This window comes from Penicillium arizonense, assembly GCF_001773325.1.
Source record: "Penicillium arizonense strain CBS 141311 chromosome Unknown PENARI_contig015, whole genome shotgun sequence".
NCBI lineage: Eukaryota > Fungi > Ascomycota > Eurotiomycetes > Eurotiales > Aspergillaceae > Penicillium > Penicillium arizonense.
In genome coordinates this window covers 33,459-58,463 of record NW_019173292.1, presented here as the reverse complement: position 1 = coordinate 58,463, position 25,005 = coordinate 33,459, and the positions used below count along the sequence as shown (strand labels likewise).

At 50.7% G+C, this 25,005-nt stretch overlaps 9 protein-coding genes across 9 annotated transcripts; 4 read left to right on the top strand and 5 right to left on the bottom strand.

The window, feature by feature from the left end:
• Positions 1-379: 379 nt before the first annotated feature.
• Positions 380-1,179, bottom strand: PENARI_c015G07793 (2-hydroxy-palmitic acid dioxygenase MPO1; the record flags this gene model as incomplete). The annotated part of the gene is made up of 4 exons (XM_022633824.1): positions 380-865; positions 950-1,009; positions 1,063-1,086; positions 1,147-1,179. The coding sequence occupies 4 exons, from the start codon at positions 1,177-1,179 to the stop codon at positions 380-382; spliced, it is 603 nt and encodes a 200-aa protein (XP_022486289.1).
• Positions 1,180-2,260: 1,081 nt separating this feature from the next.
• Positions 2,261-2,891, top strand: PENARI_c015G11656 (DNA-directed RNA polymerase II subunit RPB7; the record flags this gene model as incomplete). Its single annotated transcript, XM_022633918.1, has 3 exons — positions 2,261-2,509; positions 2,565-2,645; positions 2,697-2,891. 3 exons carry the CDS (start codon positions 2,261-2,263, stop codon positions 2,889-2,891), a joined length of 525 nt encoding a protein of 174 aa, XP_022486457.1.
• Positions 2,892-3,588: 697 nt separating this feature from the next.
• On the top strand, positions 3,589-5,224 carry PENARI_c015G06297 (uncharacterized protein; the record flags this gene model as incomplete). The annotated part of the gene is made up of 2 exons (XM_022633798.1): positions 3,589-3,906; positions 3,965-5,224. 2 exons carry the CDS (start codon positions 3,589-3,591, stop codon positions 5,222-5,224), a joined length of 1,578 nt encoding a protein of 525 aa, XP_022486420.1.
• A 334-nt stretch (positions 5,225-5,558) lies between these two features.
• On the bottom strand, positions 5,559-6,098 carry PENARI_c015G09384 (uncharacterized protein; the record flags this gene model as incomplete). The annotated part of the gene is made up of 3 exons (XM_022633862.1): positions 5,559-5,579; positions 5,666-5,889; positions 5,942-6,098. 3 exons carry the CDS (start codon positions 6,096-6,098, stop codon positions 5,559-5,561), a joined length of 402 nt encoding a protein of 133 aa, XP_022486333.1.
• A 1,327-nt stretch (positions 6,099-7,425) lies between these two features.
• PENARI_c015G02258 (putative RNA interference and gene silencing protein (Qde2)) lies at positions 7,426-10,776 on the bottom strand (the record flags this gene model as incomplete). The annotated part of the gene is made up of 4 exons (XM_022633708.1): positions 7,426-8,907; positions 8,959-9,206; positions 9,275-10,395; positions 10,445-10,776. 4 exons carry the CDS (start codon positions 10,774-10,776, stop codon positions 7,426-7,428), a joined length of 3,183 nt encoding a protein of 1,060 aa, XP_022486258.1.
• Positions 10,777-11,938: 1,162 nt separating this feature from the next.
• Positions 11,939-16,315, top strand: PENARI_c015G03127 (uncharacterized protein; the record flags this gene model as incomplete). The annotated part of the gene is made up of 9 exons (XM_022633729.1): positions 11,939-12,054; positions 12,104-12,512; positions 12,562-12,784; positions 12,835-12,866; positions 12,916-13,689; positions 13,740-14,447; positions 14,501-14,751; positions 15,355-15,747; positions 15,802-16,315. 9 exons carry the CDS (start codon positions 11,939-11,941, stop codon positions 16,313-16,315), a joined length of 3,420 nt encoding a protein of 1,139 aa, XP_022486476.1.
• A 293-nt stretch (positions 16,316-16,608) lies between these two features.
• On the top strand, positions 16,609-18,649 carry PENARI_c015G03627 (tetratricopeptide repeat protein; the record flags this gene model as incomplete). Its single annotated transcript, XM_022633737.1, has 2 exons — positions 16,609-16,776; positions 16,862-18,649. 2 exons carry the CDS (start codon positions 16,609-16,611, stop codon positions 18,647-18,649), a joined length of 1,956 nt encoding a protein of 651 aa, XP_022486236.1.
• Positions 18,650-18,883: 234 nt separating this feature from the next.
• Positions 18,884-20,956, bottom strand: PENARI_c015G08182 (uncharacterized protein; the record flags this gene model as incomplete). The annotated part of the gene is made up of 7 exons (XM_022633833.1): positions 18,884-19,014; positions 19,081-19,375; positions 19,443-19,618; positions 19,683-19,960; positions 20,011-20,234; positions 20,302-20,414; positions 20,485-20,956. The coding sequence occupies 7 exons, from the start codon at positions 20,954-20,956 to the stop codon at positions 18,884-18,886; spliced, it is 1,689 nt and encodes a 562-aa protein (XP_022486387.1).
• Positions 20,957-23,124: 2,168 nt separating this feature from the next.
• On the bottom strand, positions 23,125-24,709 carry PENARI_c015G04018 (class I SAM-dependent methyltransferase; the record flags this gene model as incomplete). Its single annotated transcript, XM_022633746.1, has 3 exons — positions 23,125-23,334; positions 23,389-24,359; positions 24,412-24,709. 3 exons carry the CDS (start codon positions 24,707-24,709, stop codon positions 23,125-23,127), a joined length of 1,479 nt encoding a protein of 492 aa, XP_022486427.1.
• Positions 24,710-25,005: the final 296 nt, after the last annotated feature.

Here is a 25,005-nt window from a genome sequence, read left to right as displayed (position 1 = left end):
CGCTTATGTCACAGCACCAGGGCAACCAGTATACCTATAGCTAACTTATAACTTAACAGTACCTATAACTATAGCTACTATAGCTCAGTCTATACTTATACTGCTTCACAGAGCTGTAATGTTGAACAAGATTTCATGACACCTACGCAACGCCGACTCGGTAATTCCATACCCGAATTATCCATATGCCACAAGACATACGAAGCAATCACAAAGCAACGCTGTGCTAAATAATAAATGATGAGACAAGCCTAGCAAAAGGAAAACACCAGCCAATACCTCCCTCCCGAGATAACCGGGGAGCAAGCTCCCACCAGCTTGGCCAACACTCCCGAGGTCCCCTTGGTCCCTTACTCTATATGCAGCCTGCAACCTGCATCTACTGCGCCTTCCCCTTCCCTTTGGCCTTTCCCTTCACCTTCTCAGACTCCTGTTGATTCCGGAACTTCAGAATCTCAAGCTCAACACCCTTCTCAAAGCGCTCCTGCAGCTCGGGGCGATAGCCAAAGAAGAACAGAACCTCCATCCAGACGAACAACGGGGCAAGCAGGATAGCCTGGACAAGATTATCCAGCAGCGCAGGGGCTCGCTTCTCAAACGCACCGTGTCCGACAAACTGCGCCAGCCAGGAGACGATGTGGATGCCGCCGGCCCAGTAGTTCACGGTGTTGCCGTAGGTTCCGAGGAAGTAATTTCCGTAGTATGCGGCTGCGATCACGGCGGGGGCGAGGAGACCACCGGCTATAGGTTCCAGGAGGATATAGAAGATGGCGTAGATGAGAGCGCCGATCGTGCCGGCGTTTGCGGGGAGGTAATGGATTTGGAGCACGTCTGGGAGCGTGAAGAGGGGTGGGCAATTGCAGGCCTGTTTTGGTATTGTTAGTCTCATTTCATCTTGTTTCGGTGGCTTGGGTCTTTGTAGGGATGTGGAATGAGCCGGGTTGCCTACCAGGACGATGCCGGTGAATAGCAGGATCGGGACGCAAGTGATATGGATTGCGACGTTGACCTGCACTGTCAGCGAACCTGTTCGTCATTACCCATGGGGTAGGGCGTCTGTACGGGATTATTGTGGTAGGCGCCGTACTAGGTCAGGATATCAGTGTCAGCTATTGTTCGGATCATCCGGACAGCGCGGGGGCATACAAAAAGTAGCTGCTTCTCGAGGTTGAGCGCCATCTTGCCGAGTTGATCAAGGTGTGGAAACGAATGTGGCGGGTTCGGGAGAATCAATGAAAAAGAAGAGGCATTTGCAGGAAATGTTGGGCAAAGTGGTTTGATATTAAAGGTCCTGGCGTCATGCGCTAAACCCGAGGATAATACGTGGTCTTGGCAGGGTATTGGACCCCTACGCCTACACTTATGTTAGGACAATCTCGCAGATTATCTATATTTATTATTGGGTTTGACTTTAGTGGCCCACTAATATAGCTGTCAACTACCAGTTTTTGATCAATCTCGAGAACATATATTCAATACTTCTGGCTATACGGACTCCGTATACTTGAGATATTTGTCTTTAAATTACTATTTGACTCTAAAATGAGCAGTATAGCTTCTAGCATCGTCAATTCTGAGCTTGAAAACTACATATTTACATACGTCCAGATGAATGTGTCCCTAAATATATATACGCCCACATGCGTTTTGCTTGACGCGTTGAGAGCAGTTTGTCAAAAAAAGCCTATGTTAAGAACAACTTTACTATTGTAGACATTCTGAGCCATCATATAAAGTCCATATTAGTGAGGGACACCTGTAGTTCCTACAAAGTAATATAGTCGCTGTATAGCCTGCTATAGATCTGGCCATGTTGCGCATACAAGGAACTAACCTCACCTTAACAACGAAATTGACAATAAAACTCATAATTTCTTGATTCCTGACAAAGAGATTACCATTTACATAACACATTTTAAATAATGCTCTTGATATTGACCGAGCCTCTTTGCTCACATCACGTGACGCATCCACCCAAACTTGGACTGCCAGACCGAGATGCTCTCACAAGGGAAAGCTTGCGCTTCTAGCTGTATCTGCCTCTCCGCCCATTCAAGGCAGATACAACATCTGCCACACCTACCCCTCGGATCTTCTTTCACTCATTTGTGGCCATATTTTACCCGTGCCTCACTACTGCAGGTCATGAGCTCGCAAACGCCGTCGCTTGACCTCGATTGACAGCACTCTGAAACAGAGACCAATCTTTTGATACCTCCCCAAACCGACTCTAGCGCATTCCCATACCACAACCGCGATAATGTTCTTCCTCAAAGAAGAGACCAAGGTGATTTCGATGCACCCGTCCTTTTTTGGACCTAACATGCGGGAATACCTTATCACCCGACTCAACGAAGAGGAAGAGGGACGGTGTACGGGTGATCACTTTGTGATCTGTGTCATGGACATGGTTGATATTGGTGAAGGACGAGTGATGCCCGGCATTGGACAGGCAGAATATACCATCAGATATCGGGCGATCATTTGGAAGCCGTTCCGTGGCGAGACGGTATGCGCTTGGGATCCGAGATTGTTCTCTCCGAGTACTTGCTGATTGAGCCTAGGTCGATGCCATTGTTACCTCCGTCAAGCCGACGGGTATCTTCACCCTGGCGGGCCCATTATCTGTCTTCATTGCGCGAAAGGTGCGCTCCTTCCACTTCTTTCAACGCCATACAGAGCTGATAGCCTACCAGAACATTCCCTCCGATATCAAATGGGAGCCTAACACCGTGCCGCCACAATACACTGACCACGCTGATCAAGTGATTGAGAAAGGAACCAGCCTGCGTCTTAAGATCCTGGGTGTCAAGCCTGACGTGGCTGCTATCAATGCCATTGGCACTATCAAGGAGGATTATCTTGGGTATGTTGTTCTCTCCCTGCTCTAGAGTGCACTTTCTGACTCGAATCCCCCACAGACCTTTGTAATGAGACACGAGTTGCACCACATACCCACCCTTTTCACCCATTTCATCCATACGATAATGTACGACGCTGTCTACCATTCCCGACACAGCGAGTGCTTGGGAGGGCGTTTTGCCTAGAGAGAAACAAAAGAACCAGCCAGGAGCTGGGAGCTGGGAGCCGAGGCCCTGTTCGGTACATATGGCATTGGCTTGACCCTGACGCGGACTTAGACTGAAGCGTTCAAGACCAATTGAGCCCATGCCGAGAGAGCCTGGAGTAGGACATCTCGGGCTCCAAGATGTAACCCCAGGGACTGCAATGTACAATACTCTACAAGTACCTGCAGAAAAACCAAACCTTAAAAGCCATATATTTCATTCTAGACGCCATTCTAAAGGCCCCGGCATTTAGTTGCCGGAGAAACACGGCAAGTAGGGCTAAACCTGCTGAACCGGACCACTTAGTGAAACACTGGCGCATTTTGATCGGCTCCGTGCGCGTGTTTTATTTACTCTGCATATGTTTTAGATGTAAGGTGCCAGGTACCCATTAGCCGTGCGCCCCCCTGTATGATATGTATCCAGTACCTGTAGCTTCCCCGTGTTTCCTTCCTTGATAAGCCTCCCGAGCCCACTTGTTTTGTTTCTCTACTCCGTACATCTCCCCCCTTTCACCATCATGAGTTACTACAAGGATCAGTACAGGCAGTACCAGGCCAATCCTAAATCGGAGCACGTCAAATTGGCCGACGACGTGTCCCTGATCTATGTTCCCACCACCACCAAGATTGAGTCGCGCGACGCGGTGATTAGCCATGTGAAGAAACAGGACTACGTGGTCAAGAAGAGATCGGAGCAGATCATCAGCTCCATTGAAGGCTCGGACGCGCTATGCCTGGACATGGAGACCACGCTGGAGTTCATGGAAGGTGGCGGGGCCTATCTCCCCTCGCTGGACGATAATTTCCTGGCCGACCGCGTCGTCACTTTCCCCACGGTAAATTCCCCGAGATCGCTCATAGCGCATAGATCGCGACTAATGCGGCCTCCTGCAGATGCACATCGTCACCTTTGTGAACAACGAAATCAAGCAGATCCGCATTTACTGGGACCAGGGCTCATTGCTGAAGCAAGTTGAGGTCATTGGTGCGCGTGGACGCGCCTGGCCTATCCGTGATGGAAAGGACCAGATCCGTTGCGTCAAGACCGCCGCGAACGAATCGTCTACACCGTCGCTTTCTTCTTCGACCCAGCGCGAGCTTCCTCAGCGCCCTGCCTCCCCGGGCAAGCGTCGCATCAAGGATCCATATGCCGCAGAGTCCTTGACTGACTTGCTATCGCCCAGCAAGGAAGCTGCCGCACTTGAGATGGGTGATTCGCCTCCCAGGGGTGCTTCTGCTGCCAAGAGATACACCAAGGACCCGTATGGAGCTGGATCTTTGAATGAGCTTCTGTCCCCGAGCAAGAAGGCCGCTGAACCTATGCGCCCCTATGCGCAATCTTCTTCTCGCCCTCCCCAGCGCAACATCAGCGAGCTATTTTTGAAGGATGACGATATTCCTGACTCGCCCTCCAAGCCCCAGCGGAGAGTTCCCAAGATTATCGACGATGAGGAAGACAATGCTGGTCTAGGCCCCGTCGATGAGAACCGTAGCTTCTACAAGACTCTTCCTGGAAAGTACAGCCACTTTGAGATTGGCGGTGATAACAACTCCAACCGCGAGATCCAGCATGAAACCAGGCCCAGCAAAACCTACAGCACGCCCCACTGGGAATTTGACGACTTCGCGACTCCCAAGAAGCCCTCGCGCGCCCCCCGTGGCGAGGAAGTGCGCCACTTCGGTTTCGAGAACGAGAAAGACTTCCAGACTCCCCCAGGCAAGGCCAATGTGGTCAAGCCCCGTCGCGATGCCGATGTCCACTTCGAGCTGACTGACGACGACGACGACAAGGAAGAAGCCCGGATCATCAGCTCATTCGGCGGCCGCGGCAAGAACCTCTACCAGAACCGTCTGTACGACGAACACGGAGACCCCGAGCTCACCGAGAAGGAGATGAAGCAGGAACCTCTGGGTGTTGTCGGCAACGCCGCAAACCGCAAGAAGAACTTCGATTCCCAGTGGGAGATGACAGATGACTCTCCCAAACCCAATGAGAACATTGAGCCCGCCACTCAGAACCACTCCAAGGCTGTCAAGATGATGGAGTCTTCCTGGGATAACTTCGAAGACTCGCCCGAGCCCAAGCGGACTGCCACGGCTCTTCGCGATCCCAAGCGGCACAACCAGCCGAGCTGGACTCATGGTGACGAATAAGCAAGCCAGCTAGATACCTTGTATCTCTTTGTCTACGGCAAAGTCGAAGTCGATCCATCTCCGACTGCCATCTGACACTCCATGGCCGATCCAGATCATGAACAATATGTATCGATACCCGCATGAACTTAGGACTCGTCCTAATGAAACTTGCAAACCAAAATCCCAGGGAATGGACACTTTTCACAGGTTTTTGTCTAGCCTGTGTGTACGAATGAGTCTGCTGGCCGTAATGCCCTATTCTTTTCTTCTTGTCATTCTTCTTTCCCCGGCTGTGCCTTTCTTTTTCCTTCTTTCTTCTTACACTTGTACTTTGGCTTCCTGTTGTACAAGTTTACTTATTCAGATCGAGGATCTGTTAATTTCATTCCATTTAATTTATTTTAGGTGCGGCTGGTAGAATGTAAATGTAGCATCGTGGATATAGGTCACTATACGTACGGGCTTTCCTATCTTAGCTGCCGCCGCTTTTATGAGGGCGCTCAGAGTCAGGCTCACTAAATTCCAGCCCGGCCTTAGACTTAGCGAGCTGCTCAGAGCTGAGAGAAGCAGACTCGGAATGTTATCAAACTTGAGTTTCCGAGTAATCATCAGATCCAAAAAATTCCTCAGCAAATCTGACTGGAACTCACGAGCTGCCATCTCAAGAGGTGTGATCATCTCGCCTAATCCAAAAATGGGATTCGCACCTCGACCAAGCAGCATGTTTTATGACACCTAGCGTCTGCATCTCAGTTGCATGGGTTAAAGCCGTAATCCGAGTATGATCAATGGCATCGGCCAAAGGCCCACAATCGAGCAGTAACCGTACCATAGGCTCTACCTCTTCATCGGCGCCCGCGGAGCTTGCTGCTTTGCCTAATAGTGACGACATGTTTCCCTGCTCATCACAGTGCATCGCATTGACATCGAATCCTCTGTCAAGAAATAGCCTGACCACCTCGGTCTCGCCTGATCTTACAAAATTGCATAACATCTGTTGGTGCGTAAGACTGCTTGGACAGAGCTCAACATTCATGTGCTCGAGTAGCATGTTGAAGGGTCCAAAGTTGCAAAAATGCGCCACAGATTTAAAAAGGTTTTTCACTTCATAGTCAAGTTCGTCGTCAACAGGTCTTCCGGAGACGAGTTCCGACACCTCGTCGTTCCAATATCTCCAGCCATATTTTGACAGCTGAAGCATTTCCGCCAGCGCAAGCACTACTAAGGCGTCCTTTCATTATACCATGGCTAGCCTCGTGATAAATACCACTGTCTAGCACAAGCTGGATATTAAATTCCTCCATCATCTTTGGCCATGGTTTCAAGCAAAAGTCATTGCCTGATGTGAAATAATCACCTGCTAGGGTGACCGTTTCAGGTCTTCGTTAGTTAGCCATGAACTCTAAAGACAACGGTTTCTGGAGCGCAGCACTGGTTTTCAACGCGGAAACCCATATACATGGAGACGGCCGTTATTCTTGTACCTATTTGGAGCCTTAAGAATCCCTGAGAGCCACTTAGTCTATACCTGCGACTATTTAGTGCCCTAGTTTCCTTCAGTCCTTCCCATTAGTGACGCTTTGAGGCATCTCTTTCTATGGCTTCCACACCTCCCACCCGGTCCAATCGATTTAAAGTCAAGCCTAATGGAAAAAGCGTCCGAATATAGCAAGATGAGCGATGTAGATGTTTTATGTGGAACTTTCACTAGAACAGGAAACTTTGCAAATGATGATTTGTTTACCCGGCTCGCGTGTGAAGTACGTTATCCAAAGGGGCGTTGAATTATCAATCCCCTAGACATAGGGTAAACAATCGTAAGTGCTTCAGCGCTAGACTTTATAAGAGAAATAATAGTCCATCTTCAAACTTCAATTTATGCTACCTATGCTACCTGCTAAGCTAGATTTGTCTTCAATTTGATACCCGAAATATCCTCCAAATACCCCCGGATACATACATCTTCGTGACGTATGTATCGTTGGATCCTCCATCAATATCTCTCTTCTCCAGCAAGTCAATCTGTCCCATTCCAACGAGTGTTCCAACTTCTCAAGTCACATTAGATCACGTCACTGGTCCATCATTCCACCGGTGATCCATCTCGCTAACAATCCAAAAACCAAAAACCAGAATGAATATATCCAATTCACCAAAGCGATCAGACAATATACTCATCCCACTTCCCCTCATACCACCACCATACACCCCTATACCACCTAAATATAAAACATAGTCTCCGCAATATTAGGATGAACACCAACATCAACCATCCTAGACAAATCCGCCGTCCCATCCGTCACACCACTAATACTCCTACCCGAAGCATCAACAGGCAAGGGATCAAAAAGATCAGAAAGGAAACACCTGGCTCTTGTACAGACCAAATCAGCATAATAAGCCGGCGGACAAACACTAACAGCCTTCGTCGCCCGCCCAAACATATAACACATCTTATGCGTCAAATCTTGCAACACATCCGCCGCACCTGGTTCCCCCGACTTCCCCGGGTGACGAGGGTAGAAGATCTCATCCCAGACGGTGAAATAGTGCGCTGGACGGGCAGTTCCCTGCAGTGCGGAATGGGCTTGCAGGTAGAAGTCCCAGTCGCGGGCTTCGGAGACGCCGCGGTCGATGACTGTTCCCGGGATTGGATTTTCGCGGTTGGAATCTTGGTCGGTTGTTGGGTAGAAGCGGGTGTTGTGGCGTTTGCCGACGATGACGATTGAAAGGCGTGGGAGGCCCTTTGCTGTCAGCGTTGCTGGGTATGTCTTTTTGCAGGCGGCTTGGAGGAGGGGGAGTTCCTCCTCGATGACTTTGTTGTATTGGCCTTCTGAGACGCCGTCGCGGTAGACGATGATGTTCTCGGGCAGGGCCTTTTTGTTGCATTTAGCCCAATGTTGGAGGCGGGAGACAAGGAGGGTTTCGAGATCGGCGACCATTTCCTGGCGCGCGCCTTGGACGCGGATTTCCGCGGGCCATTGCGCTAGGGTTGAGTCGACGGAGGCGACGATACCCGCCACGCTAGGAGCTGTGCTGGCAGAGCCTGGGGATGGGTGGGTGACATCTATGCCGACTAGCATTGTTTTTCCTTCGGAGATGATGCCGAGGTCGGCGGTGCGGAGGCTTTGGTTTGCACCGCCGAGTTTGAGGTTGATTTTCAGGCCCACATTCGCGTTGTACTGGTCGTTAGAGCCGCGAAGCTTTTCGGCCAATACGTTTACGTTGCGGATGCCGCAGCGGACGTCACAGACCTGCTTGACGCAGTTGTAGATGCCTGTGTCCTTTGCGTAGAATATGCCTAGGATGAAGATTGGGTTGAACTGCTTTTGCAGGTCGAGGATGGCATTTTCGATATCGGCTGCATCGTTGCGTCCTGTTAGGACTACGCGCTTGCCGCCTTTGTGGCCGTCGACTGCCATGCCCATGTCTCTGAGGGTCTTGCGGAAGCCCTGGAGAGACGAGTCCAGCGCATCGGGGCCGTTGAAGATCGGGCGGGCGTTTTGGTGGTCGACATGGAGGTAGACCCAGGACTTCATTGGCTTGGCTTGGGAGAACTGGATTTGTTTCATGTTCCAGCTGCCAGCCATAGTTCGGATTTCCCTGGTTTGCTTGCCGTTCTTGTAGAAGATGCTTGGTGGTGGGAGGACGCGACCAGGAACAGTGATGAGCTCCGTGGAGGAGCTGACACCGAAGGCAGACTGCAATTAGGTTAATAACTTTGATCAGATATCTAGAGTGAGGGTACTGACCAGGGTGGAGTTCAGAGGGTCCAGTCCTAGGGCGCCAACACCCTTAGTAACGATGGAGTGCGCGTTCTGGCCTGGCTTACGACCCATCACGGCGAAGCGGAGCATCTGGGCAGTCTGGTCACCGGACAGCTTCGACTTGGCTGGCTGACCGGGCTCGACCTCGCAGACCTCAACAGGGAGATAGACAGGCTTATCGCGAGATCCGACATTGACCACTGGCAAACCTGGGTTCAAAGAGAGGTTGTACTCTAAGAATGAAGTCAGTATTAAAAAAGAGAAAGGTAATTGATAAGTGAAGGTTTAAAGGTTTACTAACCCTTTTTGAAGAAGGTTTCAACGGTGATCCAGCGTCCAGGCTCCGCAGGACCGGCCTTGGGTGCCTTCTTTCCTTTGGGCTTAGGCGCAGCGCTGGGCGGGCCAGGCTTAGGGCCAGCTTCGGCAAGGAAGAATTCCACCTCAGCAGGACCTGCACCATGGCGAGCAACCTTGGGTGCGTTGGGAGATTTACCACCGTCACCGCGGTTGGCAAGTCCATATATAGGCTTAATGCGAGGACGGGACTCACCGCGGCTGTTCTTGCGGGCGATGTGCGTGATACGGACGCGGACGCTCTTGAGGAACTTCTCCAGAAGATATGTGTTTCGGCCGCCGTAGCTTTGGATAATATTGGCCAGGGGTCCTTCATCGTAGCAGGCGAGGTACTTGACCTGCACGTTCAAGAGGACGCGAGCCGTGGCGGCACGCACACTGACGAAGAATCCACGGAGAACCGACAGGCCGCCGCCGAGGTTGTATGACTCCTTGATACCTTCGCGATAACTATAGTGTCTATTAGCTCCGACAGAGACGACACTGTCGTCGGCCTTAGGGTGGTGTCCCAAGATCATGTTCAAAGCACTGAGGATCTCAGACTTAGAGTCCAAGATCGCACCGGCATTGGTGGAAGTCAAGTAGTTCAGCAAGTCAGCCGGGTTGACCACACCAGTGTACTGCACAGTGACCTTGTGCACACGGGGAGCTTCGGGGTAATCATCCAGCAGATTCTCCTTATATCTCACATCGAAGGAACCCTCCGCCAGCTTAACACAAGACACAAGCGTAGAGCGAAAGTCCGACGCAATGCTGCCCTTTTGCTGGGCGAAGTGCTCTTCCAACAGCAGAGACACAATGTGCCCGGCCTTTTTGCCCACTGGTGCAGTTCGGCCCGCAGCGTCGGCCGCGATCGTAATATGATAGCGGAACAGCTGCTTGTTAGGCAGGGTCAAGGGCAGGTAGTTGGCATATAAAGTCACCGGCCTGCCGACAGTGCCGTAACCAGGACGTTCGGGATATTTAGCTTGTCTGGGAGCCTTTGCACCGCTGATAGTGAGGGCTTTGGCGACATCATCCTCGGTCTTAGTAACCACGGTGCTAGGCTGTGGAATAGGCTCGTCTTGTCTGATGAATAGTTAGATCATATCGACAATTTATATAGTGAAGCGCTGACCTGAAAATGGGAGGGCCGTAGTTCATAACTCCACCGCGTCCTCCACGGCCGTGTCCAATAAAATCCCCGCGTCCACGTCCACCCCCATCTCCTCTGCCGCGACCACGGAAGTCACCACGGCCACGAAAGTCACCACGACCTTTGTCACCACCGCGGCCTCGAAAGTCCCCGCGGAAACCCCCACGATCCCCATCTCCTCTGCCAGCTGGGCGGAAGGGTAAGGCACCGCGACCGCGACCACCATCGGAGCCACGACCACGATCCCCCCGACCGCGATCACCTCGACCACGGCCCCAATCACCACGTCCATGATCTTTAGGGATGTCACCCATGACTAAATACTCCAATAATTGATGGGATGGTTCATAAAAGAGAGGTGGGGAGCGAAGCAAAATCTAGGGGGAAAGGAATGGGCCTATGTACTCCTGTGTTCACTGTTTGTTTGCGCAGTACAGGAGTATGAACTGGCGCCTATTGTCTACAAACCATATTGTGTTGGGCTGTTTTATAGTAGATACTTATAATACGCGTTGTAAACACAGGTCCCTTATTACTAACAGAACTACAAATATACAAACTTGCAAACACGCAAGTAACTTATACATCAACACAACGCTTTATTTTGAACTCTCTAGATGACTCACTTATCTTTTGGTACAGCCAATCAGCTAATGTCTAGGAGAATGGCATCGGAGTTAAGAGAGGCCTGAGCTGGACAGAAGATTATATAAGAATAAATTTTGCAGAGAGTACTTAAGATTATCAGAAGTTCTCCGAGCGTGATATGTGCAGTGTGTAGTGTGCAGTGCAGGTGTTTTGTATGCGTGAGATCATCTCCAGACGATAACTCCAAAAACGGAGATAACGGATTAATCATCGAGTTTCATCCCAACCTTCCTCGAACCTTCACACCTCCTGATCCCCTTTGTTGGAGATATTTCCCTGTGAACCTAGACTGCACAGTCTTGCGAGCTAGTGCCAAAGGATTAGTCGTCTATCTCACCCACAGGCTGGACGTCGTTCACCCCTCCACCTTCCACAAGCTTCGCACATCGCCCTATCACATCGCATCGACATTCAGCTGAATTTGAGTGACCTGAATCACACCAAGGTCGCAGAGATTGCTTGCGACTTTCGAAATCAATATTGAAGCTCTGTGGTTCGGGTCTGGTGCGGTTGCCTGACGATAGCCAAATTCTCAGACATCAGTGCTCAAAACACAGTCATTCTGGACCTAGGAGACTTGAATACCACATCAGCTCTGTTCACTGTGAGCTTGAAGCAGAGAAAAGCCTATTGCGACGATTGCGCGGAACGACTGCGCTGATTCAGTGTGTTGCGCGACTGCGACTGCGCGTGTGAGAACCCCGCCAAATAGCACGGCTCACAGCGCATAGCTTGACTGGGATCCAATTCCCACCATCTCACCGCTTCTTTCTAACCTATTACAATCTGATGTCCAACCCATACGAGAATATGCCCTTTTCCACCAAAATGACACCAACACCCCCTTCTACAAACTCGTCAAGTGCAGGCCACTCTCCTGATTACAGAGTCGTCCGGAAACGAAACCGGGTACCTTTGTCATGCGGTCCATGCCGACACAGAAAGTAAGCAATTCCAGACATGGCTGGGATCGTTTGTCTCTAACAGTTCCAGGCTGAAATGCAATCGTTCCAACCCCTGCGAAAACTGTGTCAAACGAGGCGACGCCGCCTCCTGTAACTACGCGCAAGCAAGTTCCCGAAAGAAGAATTCGCCCCAGCAGCCCTCGTCGAACTCGCCGGATGATATGCAGAACCGCATCGATCGGTTAGAAGGGTTGGTGCTTTCGTTGATGACAAATGGATCCCAGTCTGCTGGTCCGGCGGCTGCTTTAGCTGCTATTTCGGGAGAAGGCAGTGCTGGATCGACCGGCCCCTCCCATGACCTCGATATTGACGAGGATGGTATGGGCCCCGAAGAGAGCGACACTGAACAGGTGACCAAATCGTTCGGTATCATGAAGATGGACAATAACAAGACCTATTACATGGGAAACGCTCACTGGGCTTCTATATTGAATGATGTAAGTTGGGACATTTCGCCGAGATTGGGCATTTCTAACGGCTGAATAGATCTCCGAGGTGCGGAGTTTCTTCGCAACACACAAGAAGCAGTTTGAAGAGCAATCTGAAAAGGTCAAGGCAGCTCAACCGCCCACTGATGTACCTGGGTCGACTTTGTTATTCGGTGTCATGAAGCCGATAAGCCGTGGCGAGATCATGTCTGCATTGCCCTCCAAATACACCACTGATCTCCTTGTGACACGCTATTTCAACTGCTATGACCCTGCAACGCGTGAGTTTTCCATATCTTTGTAATGTTGAAGACATCCTGACCTTCTCTAGATATCCTTCACGGGCCCACATTTCAAGCACAGGTAAGTTCTGCAGTGATCAAGGGTGGCAGAATAGGACTGACCCATCTAGTACAATAAACATTGGGAAGATCCTTCTCAGACAGAACTTGTCTGGATTGCCATGCTCTTTGCAATGATGAGACTAGCAATGCTATCCTACTACACCGAAGGCGACGAACCGCCTGAGTTCCGAGGTAAATCTATGGACATGGCAGGAGGATTCCGAAACTCCGTGGCACAGTGTCTAACCTTGGCCGACTACACAAAGCCCCATCCGTATCTGATTGAAGCACTTGTATTCCATCTCCATGGTGACTTTTCGCAGCATCGGGAGACTGACGTCTCAATTTGGGTACTGGCTGGCGTCATTACCCGCTTGGCAATGCGATCAGGATACCACCGCGACTCCAAAATGTTCCCGAACATTACACCTTTCCAGGGTGAGATACGACGGCGAGTATGGAGCTTTGTGCGTCAAGCCGACCTGTTATTCTCTTTCCAGGTTGGGCTGCCAAGCATGATCCGCTCCAGTGATAGTGACACCGAACTACCAAGCAATTTGTACGATGATGACTTTGACGAAGACTGCAAGGAGCTCCCGCCATCCCGTCCATTGAGCGAACCCACACCAATCTCGTACCTGATTGCCAAGGCACGTTTATCGTATGCCTTTGGCCGTGTCATTGAGCAGAGCTCTGCTATTTCGAACACCTCATATGAGAATGTCATGGAAGTTGACGCGGAGCTTCGACAGGCAAGAGACCTGATTCCTCCCCACCTGAAAATCAGACCTTTGGAGGAATGCCAGCTGGACCCTTGCAACCTTATTATGTCGCGATTTGCCGTAAGTTGCTTGAAGCATGCGCTCATAATTGATACTAACCACCCGTGCAGGTCAAGGCCGTATATGACAAAGCACAATGTGTGCTTCATCGACCGTATTTGGCTCGTGCGAGAGAAAATCCTCGTTTCACGTATTCCCGAAGAACGTGTATCGACTCAGCAATGGACCTCTTGGAAGTCCAAGCGCTCCTGCACGCAGAACTGCGCAAAGGACGTATTCCCACTCGTCAGAGTAAAATCACTTCTCTAAGTTCGACCGACTTCCTACTCTCAGCGACAGTCGTCTCTCTCGATCTGTACCAAGGCTTGCAATTGCAGGTGTCAGGACGGCCATCGGGAGACACGTACACCTGGGGCCGGGAGCGGCGCGAAGAGATGATGGCGGCACTTCAGCGCTCGAAAGAGATCTGGGATGAAATGCGAGATGAGAGCATGGAAGCATACAAGGCATCCAGCGTTCTTGGTGTGATGCTCAGCAAATTGGCCATGGCGGCCCCTACCCTTGAGAACAGTGCTGGTGCCGCTACATTTGAGCCCCAAGACGAGAAGCAGAATGCGGCGATGACTCTTGGCTTGCTGAGCAGCGGAATGAGTCCAATGAACCCGGGCCCGCCTCCATTCTCTGATCCCATGTTCAAAATGGGAGACTCGCCAATGCCTGCAGGCGTAGGCACTTCGGCCGAAATGCCGGGTGGTCCACTCTCGCCATTTAGTAGCATGTTCGGTCAAATGCCGGACATGCAAGTTAATCTTGACTGGGTAGGCTTTTTTTCTTCCATTCGTATAAACTATTGATGCTAACATTATATCAGGACGCGTGGGACACATACCTCCAAAACCCAACCCTCGACTCATCAAACCAATTCTGGCCCATGATGGATGCCCAACGACAGCCAACGCCTCAATCAGGAGGCATGTCACAACCTTCGGTATCAAGTCCTCTCGCATCCACCCGGGTACCGTCAATGTCAAGCAACGGAACTGCTCCAGGCATGCAACGACTACCGACAATGTTTACACCCCCATCTAATAGTTCTGACAGCGGAGGTGCGCCGCTGTCTGGGTATGGCGCGGCGCCTCCACCAGGTAATACTGGTCGAGGTAAAGGCGGACTATAAACTATCTGTATCACGATTTATTATTCGATCTCTTCTCTACGCTTGAATGCTTTTGTTGTTTATGCACATATCGGCTTGATCCCTTGGCCTAACGTCTTTGAATAGTGATGCTATTTCATTGCTTGTTTACTGTATTTTTTGGATACGGATTGCAGTTGTGATTACCACTGGGAGGGTTTTAGCGAATTGGGAAAAGCTGTTTGGATTTGGACGGATTTTGTTGGTGCACTGGGCTATTGATTGTATCATACCATGAGATTATTACAATGTATCCTCCACTCTTTAGAGATATCATATCAGATACTTCAAGTGTACTTGAAGTCCTTGGCATCGTATGATAAGCCGAAGCAAATATAGTCACGTGATGAAGTTTATCAGCGGAAACCAAGGTTATCGAGCCAACTTTCTGTTCACAACGACACTCGGAATCATCACGGTTTGAGTTCATTCAAAATGTAAGTCTGATTCGGAACAGATCTCCTTTATCATGGCACATCTTGGTTCCACATATTTGAAGACCAACTCACGCTAATCCACTCCCTTCGCAGGCATTGCTTCCGCCGGGCCGTTTCTCGGCTTCAATTGTCGCCAGCTACCCCCATCTCCTCCATTACCCCTGGCACAGTATCGCGATCAAAATGTATCCCCTCAACGTCGGTGTTCGCCGCCGCGCGGTTCGCCAACGCCACGCAGATGAGATGGAACTCTCAGGGTGTGCCAATCCGCTACACTAAACCGAGGACCTTTGATGAGCGAGGCACCCCAGCTGCTAGGCAGCCGAGAAGTAATTACGTGAGGGAAGATCCGTCGCCAAAGACCACGGTCTACGTTGGAAACCTGTTCTTCGACGTGACTGCCGAAGATCTGCGCCAGCAATTTGAACAATTCGGCGTGGTGGAGAACGCAGTTATCGTGCATGATTCCCGAGGATTGAGCAAAGGGTGAGTTTAGACCTTCAGTGGTTGGCTGGCACCATTTGCTAATTCACCTTCCAGCTTCGGTTATGTAACCTACAGCACCACTGAGGAAGCCGGCAAGGCCATCATGGAAGCAGATGCTTCTGTCATCGAGGGCCGCGAGGTCACTGTGCAATACGCAAATACCGTTTACCGCGCCAAGAGTGAAGAAGCCCCCTCCAAGTGTCTGTACATCGGCAACATTCCCTACGAATTGACGGACCTGGATCTGCAGGCTCTGTTTGAGGATATCCAGGGCGTGGAGGATATCCGTATTCCCGTTGACCGTCGCACAGGCTTGCCGCGTGGGTTTGCCCATATTGATTTCCTTGACCAGTGGAGCGCCACTGACGGCAAGGAGAAGCTGTCTCGCAGAGCGCCGTATGGTCGCAAGTTGAGAGTCAGCTATGCCAGACGCAAGATTATGAACCCGGAATCACATGAGCGTCACCAGATGAAGAAGTTGGAGAAGAAGGAGAAAGAGATGGAGAGAGAGAAGAACAAACGCCTTGCAGCTGCCCAGCCAGCTGGTGAGGTTGTTTCGGAGGAGTGAACTTGGAGCAGGTCAACCTAAGAGGGATGTTTGAGAAGACGGTGACGTTGGCCATGTGGGCTTTAACGTAAATAGCGCTCTGTAACTTTGTATAATAGACCCAAAATGGCAACTGCATGCATTTCTAATCTCTCACGTGACCGACCGGGGAACCTCGGCTGGAAATGTCAAATCGTCTTAACCCCACGTTGGACATCCGGGGAACTACACCTTTCTCCGTTACTTCTCCTCTTCAAACTGCCTTGTATTAATTACCGAACTCCAACCTCACCCTACATTGCCGCATATTCACCATGTCGTTTCTCGGTGGTGCGGAATGCTCCACGGCGGGAAACCCCCTCACCCAATTCACAAAGCACGTCCAAGATGATAAGTCACTACAGCGCGACCGACTGGTCGGCCGCGGGCCGGGTATGCAAGAAGGCATGCGGTCACGAAACATGATGGGCGGCCAAGACCAGGTAAGTATTCCAAGCGACAACCAGCTCTCCCCGGGCCTCGAGCACAGCAGCGGAAACTGACCTCGGCGTCGGGAAACGCCAATAGATGATGGACGACTTCATGCAGCAACCAGGGCAACAATTAAATGGCCCCCCACCGCAGCCATTCGCGATGGAGCACATGCGCCGCGAGCTGGACAACTTTCAGACAGCGCCAGCCCGCACAGGTTCGCCCGGGTGGGCAGCGGAGTTCGACTCCGGCGAGCAGGCTCGCATGGAAGCCGCCTTCCCGGGACAGATGAACAATGGGTCCGGATTCTCACCGGCTGAGTTCTCCCGCTTCCAACAGCAGAGCCGGATGGGTATGCCGCAGACGTCCAGCCCGGCTACCTCGACCACACCTATGATGTCTGGCTACCAGCGGCCGATGGGCATGGGTGGTGGATACATGGGGATGGGTGGGATGGGGATGATGCAGCCTATGATGGGTGGGCAGATGGGGATGCAGCAGGGGCCTATGGAGGGTCAGACGCAGGATAAGGGGAAGGGCCGGATGGTTGAGCTCGATGATGAGAATTGGGAGGCGCAGTTTGCCGAGATGGAGACTGCTGGCAATGAGACTCGGACGGATGACGAGGCTAATGCGGCTATGGAGGCGGAGCTGAACGATTTGGACAGGTCAGTGCCCACCCATGACGCCTTTGAGTCTGTTTGGAAGCGAGTTCAGGCTGAGACGGCGACGAGTAGGAAACTTGCCGAGGAGAATGACTTCCAGGTTACTGATAACGTGCATGTTGGCGACCTGGGTGATTGGGAGGGCTTTGACAGCCTTAACTCTCGCTTCCGAGATCCCCAGCTTGGTGACTACATGTTTGAAGAAGATAATGTCTACCAAGCTGTGGGCAATCCGTTCGAGGAGGGTATGAAGATCATGCGCGAGGGCGGTAACCTGTCCCTTGCGGCGCTGGCATTCGAGGCTGCAGTCCAGAAAGACCCGCAGCATGTACACGCTTGGACGATGCTGGGGTCTGCGCAGGCGCAGAACGAAAAGGAGTTGCCGGCTATTCGTGCTCTGGAGCAAGCCTTGAAGGTCGACCCCGGGAACCTGGATGCCTTGATGGGTCTGGCTGTCTCGTACACAAACGAGGGCTACGACTCAACCGCTTACCGCACACTCGAGCGCTGGCTGTCAAACAAATACCCGACAATCATCGACCCGAAGGAGGTATCCGGCGACGCCGACCTCGGCTTCACAGACCGCCAGCTCCTCCACGACCGGGTAACAGAGCTCTTCATCCAAGCAGCACAGCTCTCCCCCTCAGGTGCCCAGATGGACCCAGACGTCCAAGTCGGTCTAGGCGTGCTATTCTATTGCGCCGAGGAATACGAAAAGGCCGTGGACTGCTTCTCCGCAGCCCTAGCTTCCACCGAATCCGGCAGCACAAACCAACAAGAACAGCTGCATCTCCTCTGGAACCGCCTCGGCGCCACACTTGCCAACTCAGGCCGCTCCGAGGAAGCCATCGAAGCCTACGAACAGGCCCTCAACATCAACCCCAACTTCGTTCGCGCCCGCTACAACCTCGGTGTGTCCTGCATCAATATCGGCTGCTACCCAGAAGCAGCACAGCACCTCCTCGGCGCATTGTCCATGCACCGCGTCGTCGAGCAGGAGGGTCGCGAGCGTGCACGTGAGATCATCGGTGACGGCGTTCACCCTGATGGTCTGGACGACGAGCGTCTCGAGCGCATGCTGCATATCAGCCAGAACCAGAGCACTAATCTGTATGATACGCTGCGCCGGGTCTTTAGCCAGATGGGTCGGAGGGACTTGGCTGATCAGGTTGTCGCCGGTATGGACGTGAACATCTTCCGTAAGGAGTTTGAATTCTAGTTTTGCTGTTCTTTGTTAGCCGCTGATTGTTGGCTTGGGAATGGCTTGGGAATGGGATGGGCATGTTTGGGATATCTACCGGTTTCATGGCCAAGGCCTGGCTGCATTGTATCTTTTTTATTTTATCATGGCCGTTTAGAAGGGATCTACGGCGGAGGAGGTACATCCTCATACATATTGAGAACGATTCCACGAGCATGAATGCATTCCTATATGATCTTCCGATCTTGAATCCTACGAATGGAAAGGGGTAGGATTCATCAACTCATCCACCACCTTTCCAACTGCAACAGCCTTCTCCTCTCCAAAGCGACCACCAACAATCTGTACACAGATAGGCATTCCATGCACGAGGTCAATATCATCTGCAAGAGAACCACGGTTAGCATATAACCACGTATATATCCCGAATATGACCAGGAAACACTCACACTGCAAATAGTTAAACGCATCCGACTCATTTCGAATAGAATGTCCCTCCCACTCAGCATTCAACCCTCCCCCAGCAGAGTCAAGAGCCCGATCAGCCCTAGTAACAGGAACTGTCACACCAGCATAATCCAACAAATTCCACATCGCCGTATATCCCAGCCACTGTTTACTACGCACCCACGTCTTAGGCTTGTAGCCTACCCAGGGGAGGACGGGCATGAGTAGGGCGTCGATGCCCGAATTAACCCATTGCTTGAGGAACGTTGTTTGGAGGGCATATTTAGTTTCTTCGAGCTGTTTTGGGGTTGGTTAATTTATACATTTAGTAGATTATTGTATGCTGATGTGTTCGGGTCCTTACCTTCTCTCGCTCTTGGATTGATAGTAGATCTTTCTCCGTTCCGACCACCATTCCTTCAATTAAAGGCTCGTCTACTATCTGACAGAGACTATGGCAGTGTTGCCCGCCGTCGGCGAGAATGCCTTTCGTCCATAGATTGGTAGCGGGGACGTGGAGGGTTGTGTCCCATTCGATTACTTGGGTTCGGATTAGCATGCATCTCAGTAGATAAGTTAGAATACGGCAGACTAATGTGTATACCTTCATGACCTGCAGCCCTTAAAGCATCCACCGTCTCACGCATCGCCCTCGCCACAGGCGGCTGCGGCTTAACAACGCCATCATCGAATACAACACCGAGTCTCAGTTTACGATTTGTCGGAGGAGATGCTAGTTCCTTTCTCCACGGAATGGGAATGGCACCTGGGTCGATATTCCACGGATCAGACTTGAGGAGGCTTTCCATGAAATACTCCGTTGTAGCGAGGGATGTGGCCATCGGCCCGGCTACAGGTGGGATGAGATAGTGTTGGTGTAAGCTATAGAAAGGCATGAGAAGTGATTACCTACTGGTGGTTTGGTGACTTACAAGGAACAATCCCACGGCACTCGACCCGTCGTCGGGCAGATGGAGTATAGACCCTGCAGGCCGGATGGTACTCGGATTGAGCCACCGATGTCTGTGCCGACTCCTAAGATGCTGCCTCTACTGCCGACGAGGGCGCCTTCGCCGCCGGAACTTCCTCCGGAAATTAGGGCATGGTTGAATGCGTTGACGGATTGGCCGAAGACGTGGTTGTATGAGTCGGACATCTAAATAGGGGTTAAGGAATGGAAATTGATATCTGGAGCACGAAAGACGTGATAAAATAAAGCTCACCATGAGAGACTGCGGCACATTAGTCTTGACATATAGCACCGCACCCATAGATTCAAGCAGTTGCACTACTGAACTATTAGATTGAGCTGGCTTGTTCGTAAGACCAACCCATCCTATCCTCAAATTAGCGCGTAAAACATAACGAAGTCCGAATAACCAGAAACAATAATAGAGAGAACATACCAACAGTCGTATCAACACCCTCAACGTCAAACCGATCCTTAACAGAAACAGGAACACCATGCAAAGGCCCAACAACCTCACCAGTCCGCCTCAGAATCTCATCAAGATCCCTCGCTCTCTGAAGCGCCCTCTCAAAGAAAATCTCCGTCAGACATTTATTCACCTGCTGAGAAATTGCAGCCCGCTTGCAGAAAGCTGTTGTGAGTTGTTCGCTCGTTATACTTCTGGTTTTGATGAGTGAGACTAGATCGCAGATGTCTGTTGTTTCGGTCCATGCTAGTTCCTTGGTGGAGAGTATACCGCTAGCTCGGATGATTTCTATACTTGATGCTGGTGGGTTTGCTAGGACCTCGGCTGGGAGACGCCAGGTTTCGGGGATGAGGTTTAGCTGCGTGGTGCGCTTTTGGATGACGATGTTGTTCCACGGAGGGACCTGTTGGCATTCTCCCTTTGGATCTGAGTCGATGGTCATGGTTATAGAGGGGTTATAGATGGATTGATGTGAGTGTTGGAAGAGATGTAAATCAGCCGAGGTGGTATACTTCCCCTCATTTGGGACATGAGGGGGTTGAGATAAGCGTTACTTTAGGGCTTACTCTATATATGTGATTTGTTCAATGCTATTTGGATATCATTAGGAGGGACTTTCAGAGTCAAAGTGTATAGGGAATACATTCAGTCTACGAGATTGGATAGAAATCCCACTTGTAACAATTTATCAAAATTCAAACTCGCTTGCTTAATTAACGGTCATTCCATCTTCAGGCCTTGCCTTGGTGCTTTCGCAAAAAGTATTCAACAACAGGAGGGTCTGGTGATATACCGGGAGCCGGATCTTCTATACTTCTGAGGAATTCTAGATGCTTAGCATTTATTCCACAGTGATGCCAGCATCAATGTCTTAGCGGAAGTCCATAGCACCGCCCTTGGTGATATCCGCACCCTCCTCAACAGCGATCAGAGGGTCAAGTCGGCCGTATATGTGTTTTACGTAAATTACAATAAAAGTTACCCTGTGCCGAATTCTTACAATACGTTTCAACGATTTTAAGCAAGCTAAATCCGATATGGGATAGCGTATTTCAGAATAGGGTTTGGGAAAGAATGAAAGAGATGTATTTGGATGATTTAGCAGGGTTATGAACGTCAAGAGCTCCTTTTTATGCAAAGTTGGGTTTTCCTGGGGCCCCAATGGGTACCCAGCATTTGGTCTTGAGTTGGGTTGGGTTATAGAAATCGGACACAGATTGGGTTATATATGCTCGAATCCTAAAGCCTTTCTTCCCTTCTCTGTTCAAAAGGCAGAAACCGGTGCTTTCTCATTACTCAACGCACACTTCTCTCGTTGCCTGCTTTGCGCCGCAAGCTTTTTGATGCCCTGAGCCCATATCCCATAAATGAACAAAAAGAGCGATAAAGCAGACATCATGTTCTGGCGGTAATAACGACACGAATTCGCATCACAGTATTGTCGACAAACGAAAGTAAATAGAAAGAAAGATACGAAAAGACAAAGTGTGAACCTCCACGGTACGGGTTAGCAGCTAGCACCTAACGGTTAGAAAAAGAGGCATACAAGATGGGATGTCTATAGAACCCAAGGGGTTCTAATATGCGCCCTAGAGGGTGGTCTGATATATGCTTCTGTTGAGCCAATCCGGGAGAGGGACCGGAAGGGGATTTCGCTTCCATAATGAATTCCGGAAAATTTCGAGGAGAGAAAGGAAGAGTTAAGAGAAACGGAGGAGAAAGGGCAGAGTCGGTGGAGTTTAGGTGTTGTAGGAAACGGATTCTTCATTTCACTTTGGGTGACGTGGGGTCCGCCCCCGATTTCTTAACGTCTTGTGAAGTAATAGCATGTAGTTGAATGTAAGGTCAAGCTGTTGTTCGAGACACCCAAAATGCGGAGAGCAGAACGAGGGCCTACATCGTATATAGAATGGTTCAAGTCTGATCGATGGAAGCAGCAAGTCTTCAAGATCAACCCAGATCTGCGTTTTACGTGGATGCCGTCCCCAAACCTTGTACTAAGGGCTAAAGTACAGTACCATTCGCCCGAGCCCACCTTCTTCCTTATTTCTTTACTGTAGACCGCCACAAAGTTGTCCCCGCACTGGCCATATACATTGAGGGCTATTCTACGTTGATCATCGATACAGTAGTAATTTGGCGCATAGTTCTCGGATGATCGGGGGCTGGTCTACGATGATGCACCAACATGTCCGATGGACAGTATCTCAAAGGTGTCGTGCTGCAAATATAATAGTCTTCACAAGGTTATGAGTCTTTCTTTTTGGTGTAACTTTATTTAACTAAAAAGTAGTCAGTTGAGCTTCCAACCTAAACATATATGACTTACCCGGCAATATAGTAAATACTGCCACACTCAAATCCATTTCAGGCCACAACACGCCACTGGCTATTGAATGATGTCCCAGTTGGCGGCGCAGAGGGGAATGGTAGTCGATGGATGCTGGATATGTGGGCAGTTGAGCCTAAAAGTCTATAAATATCCAGACACTCGCTTTCCTTAGGGAACCGGCCGCCTGAACCGGCCACCTTCCATTCCTATTCTTTTATATATTACGCGGTTGAGATTCATGACACCCATGGCATTGGTAATTGGTATTACTACCCTATCTACACAGTCATCAACATGCTAGCATTCTTATACCAGCTCAGCAACGGGTTCTCCCCATTACGCGTCTCCGTATCCTCAATGTAAGCCCAGCGATGCACAAACTCCTCATGGCTGGTAACCTGAGTCAACTTGCCCGTCACAGCACGGTACATATCCTCAATGACATTGAAGTCCGTGGGGAAGAAGATATCAAAGTAGCCTTGGTGAACCTGTAGATAACCGTTAGCTGAAATCCAAAATACTAATAGAAAGGAACAACATACAAAAGGAGTTGTCACTGGCACCGTCTGCCGCTGGTACCGAGTTTGCACGACAGGTGCGTTGATACCAGGTACCGCATCCGGCAAAGAATTGAAATCACTGGAGACCAGGCGATGAGCCGGGAAGTACTGGTTCAGAACATCAAAGAACTGCATCAGGCGAGTGGGGATATACTCCGGCTGGGTATATTCCTTGCTAAATGGCGCGGCAGAGCGGAGGCCACGGAGAAGAGGTGGACCCAAAGGACTCGGGAAAGGCCGACGGGCGGCAGCTTGGCGTACGCGCAGGAAGCGAGCAGCGACAGGGTCCAGCTGGTTGTTATAGTACTCGTGGAACTCGCCATCAGCATCGATTAGCACACCGCCCTGCTGGGGCATCTCAGTGCGTTGGTTGTACCGGATGGCGTCGTGGCTGAAGTTATCGAACACTTCAAGGGCTAGGAAGAAGCATGGCGAGTGGACGTATGTGTCCCAGTCGAAGATTGACCGGTTAACAATCTCCACACGGTCCCGGTGGCCCTTGGCTGTGAGCTTGTCGGTCAAGGTCTTGTACTGGAGATCTGCTAGCGCGGGCGAGATCTCGATAATCTTGAACTTTGTTCGCTGGTACACCTCGTGGTCTGTGTCACGGATGAAATCGAGGATGTTCAACATCATTGTTCCGTTTCCTGCACCCATCTCGTAGATGATCAGGTCGTGGTATGGGTACAGGGTCAACTTGTAGTTCGACACTAGATACCGCGCAATGGTCTCGCCGTAGTACGGCCGAAACAGCTCGGTGGGTGTGTGCCATAGCTGCCGGGCGATATCTGGATTCGTCTCATCTAGCAAATCTTCAAACTCCGTATACCGCTGGCCTAAAAGTTTGTGGAAGGCAGGCCCGTCCTCAATGGCGTTGAAATTGAACGGTTCGCCGGGACTGAAAATGGTTGCGTGTTTGGAGAAGTACCCATAATGAGGATTGTAGAGGCTGTCTGAAATCACCATGTCAGATGTCGTTGCGCATGTTTCGCCCGCCGAACTTACCGTCGATGAACTCGCGCGTCAGCATCTTAACCTGCCGCGGCCGTTCGCGTCGACTCCGTAGCTCCTTCGCTGTAACCTGCGGATATGTCCGGTACTCCTCATCAATGTTCTTGGGGTAGTCACCCCGTTTTGTCCAGAGTAAAGCGTCATCTTGCGTTTTGCGCTTGGTGGGAGTGCGCCGGGAGAGAAATGTTCGGGTCTGGGGTCGGGTGAGAGAATATGGCTGTCGCCTTAATGATTGACATGCTGGGTGGCGGAAAAGCTGTCGGAACAGCTGAGTGAGGACTGGTGAATCCATTGTGACTGAAGAGCTGATGTTTTGGGGATGGAGAACGTTTGGAGAACTAGCTGTGGTGGCCTGAGGCAGAGTAGCACGTGAGACAAGGTTGAGCTTCACTTCCAAGGTTTTGGGTCTTGCGCTTGTGATTCTCAGCATGAGTCCATTGATTTAGAGATTGAATCAGTTTATTTGCACCTTTGAGACCATTTACCACAGCACAATGTCTGTTTGAACTTCTCATCGAAATAATCAGGTGGTCCGAGCTTCATATCTCCTATGCGCACGTCTGTCGAGTACAGGAAGCCTTGAACACA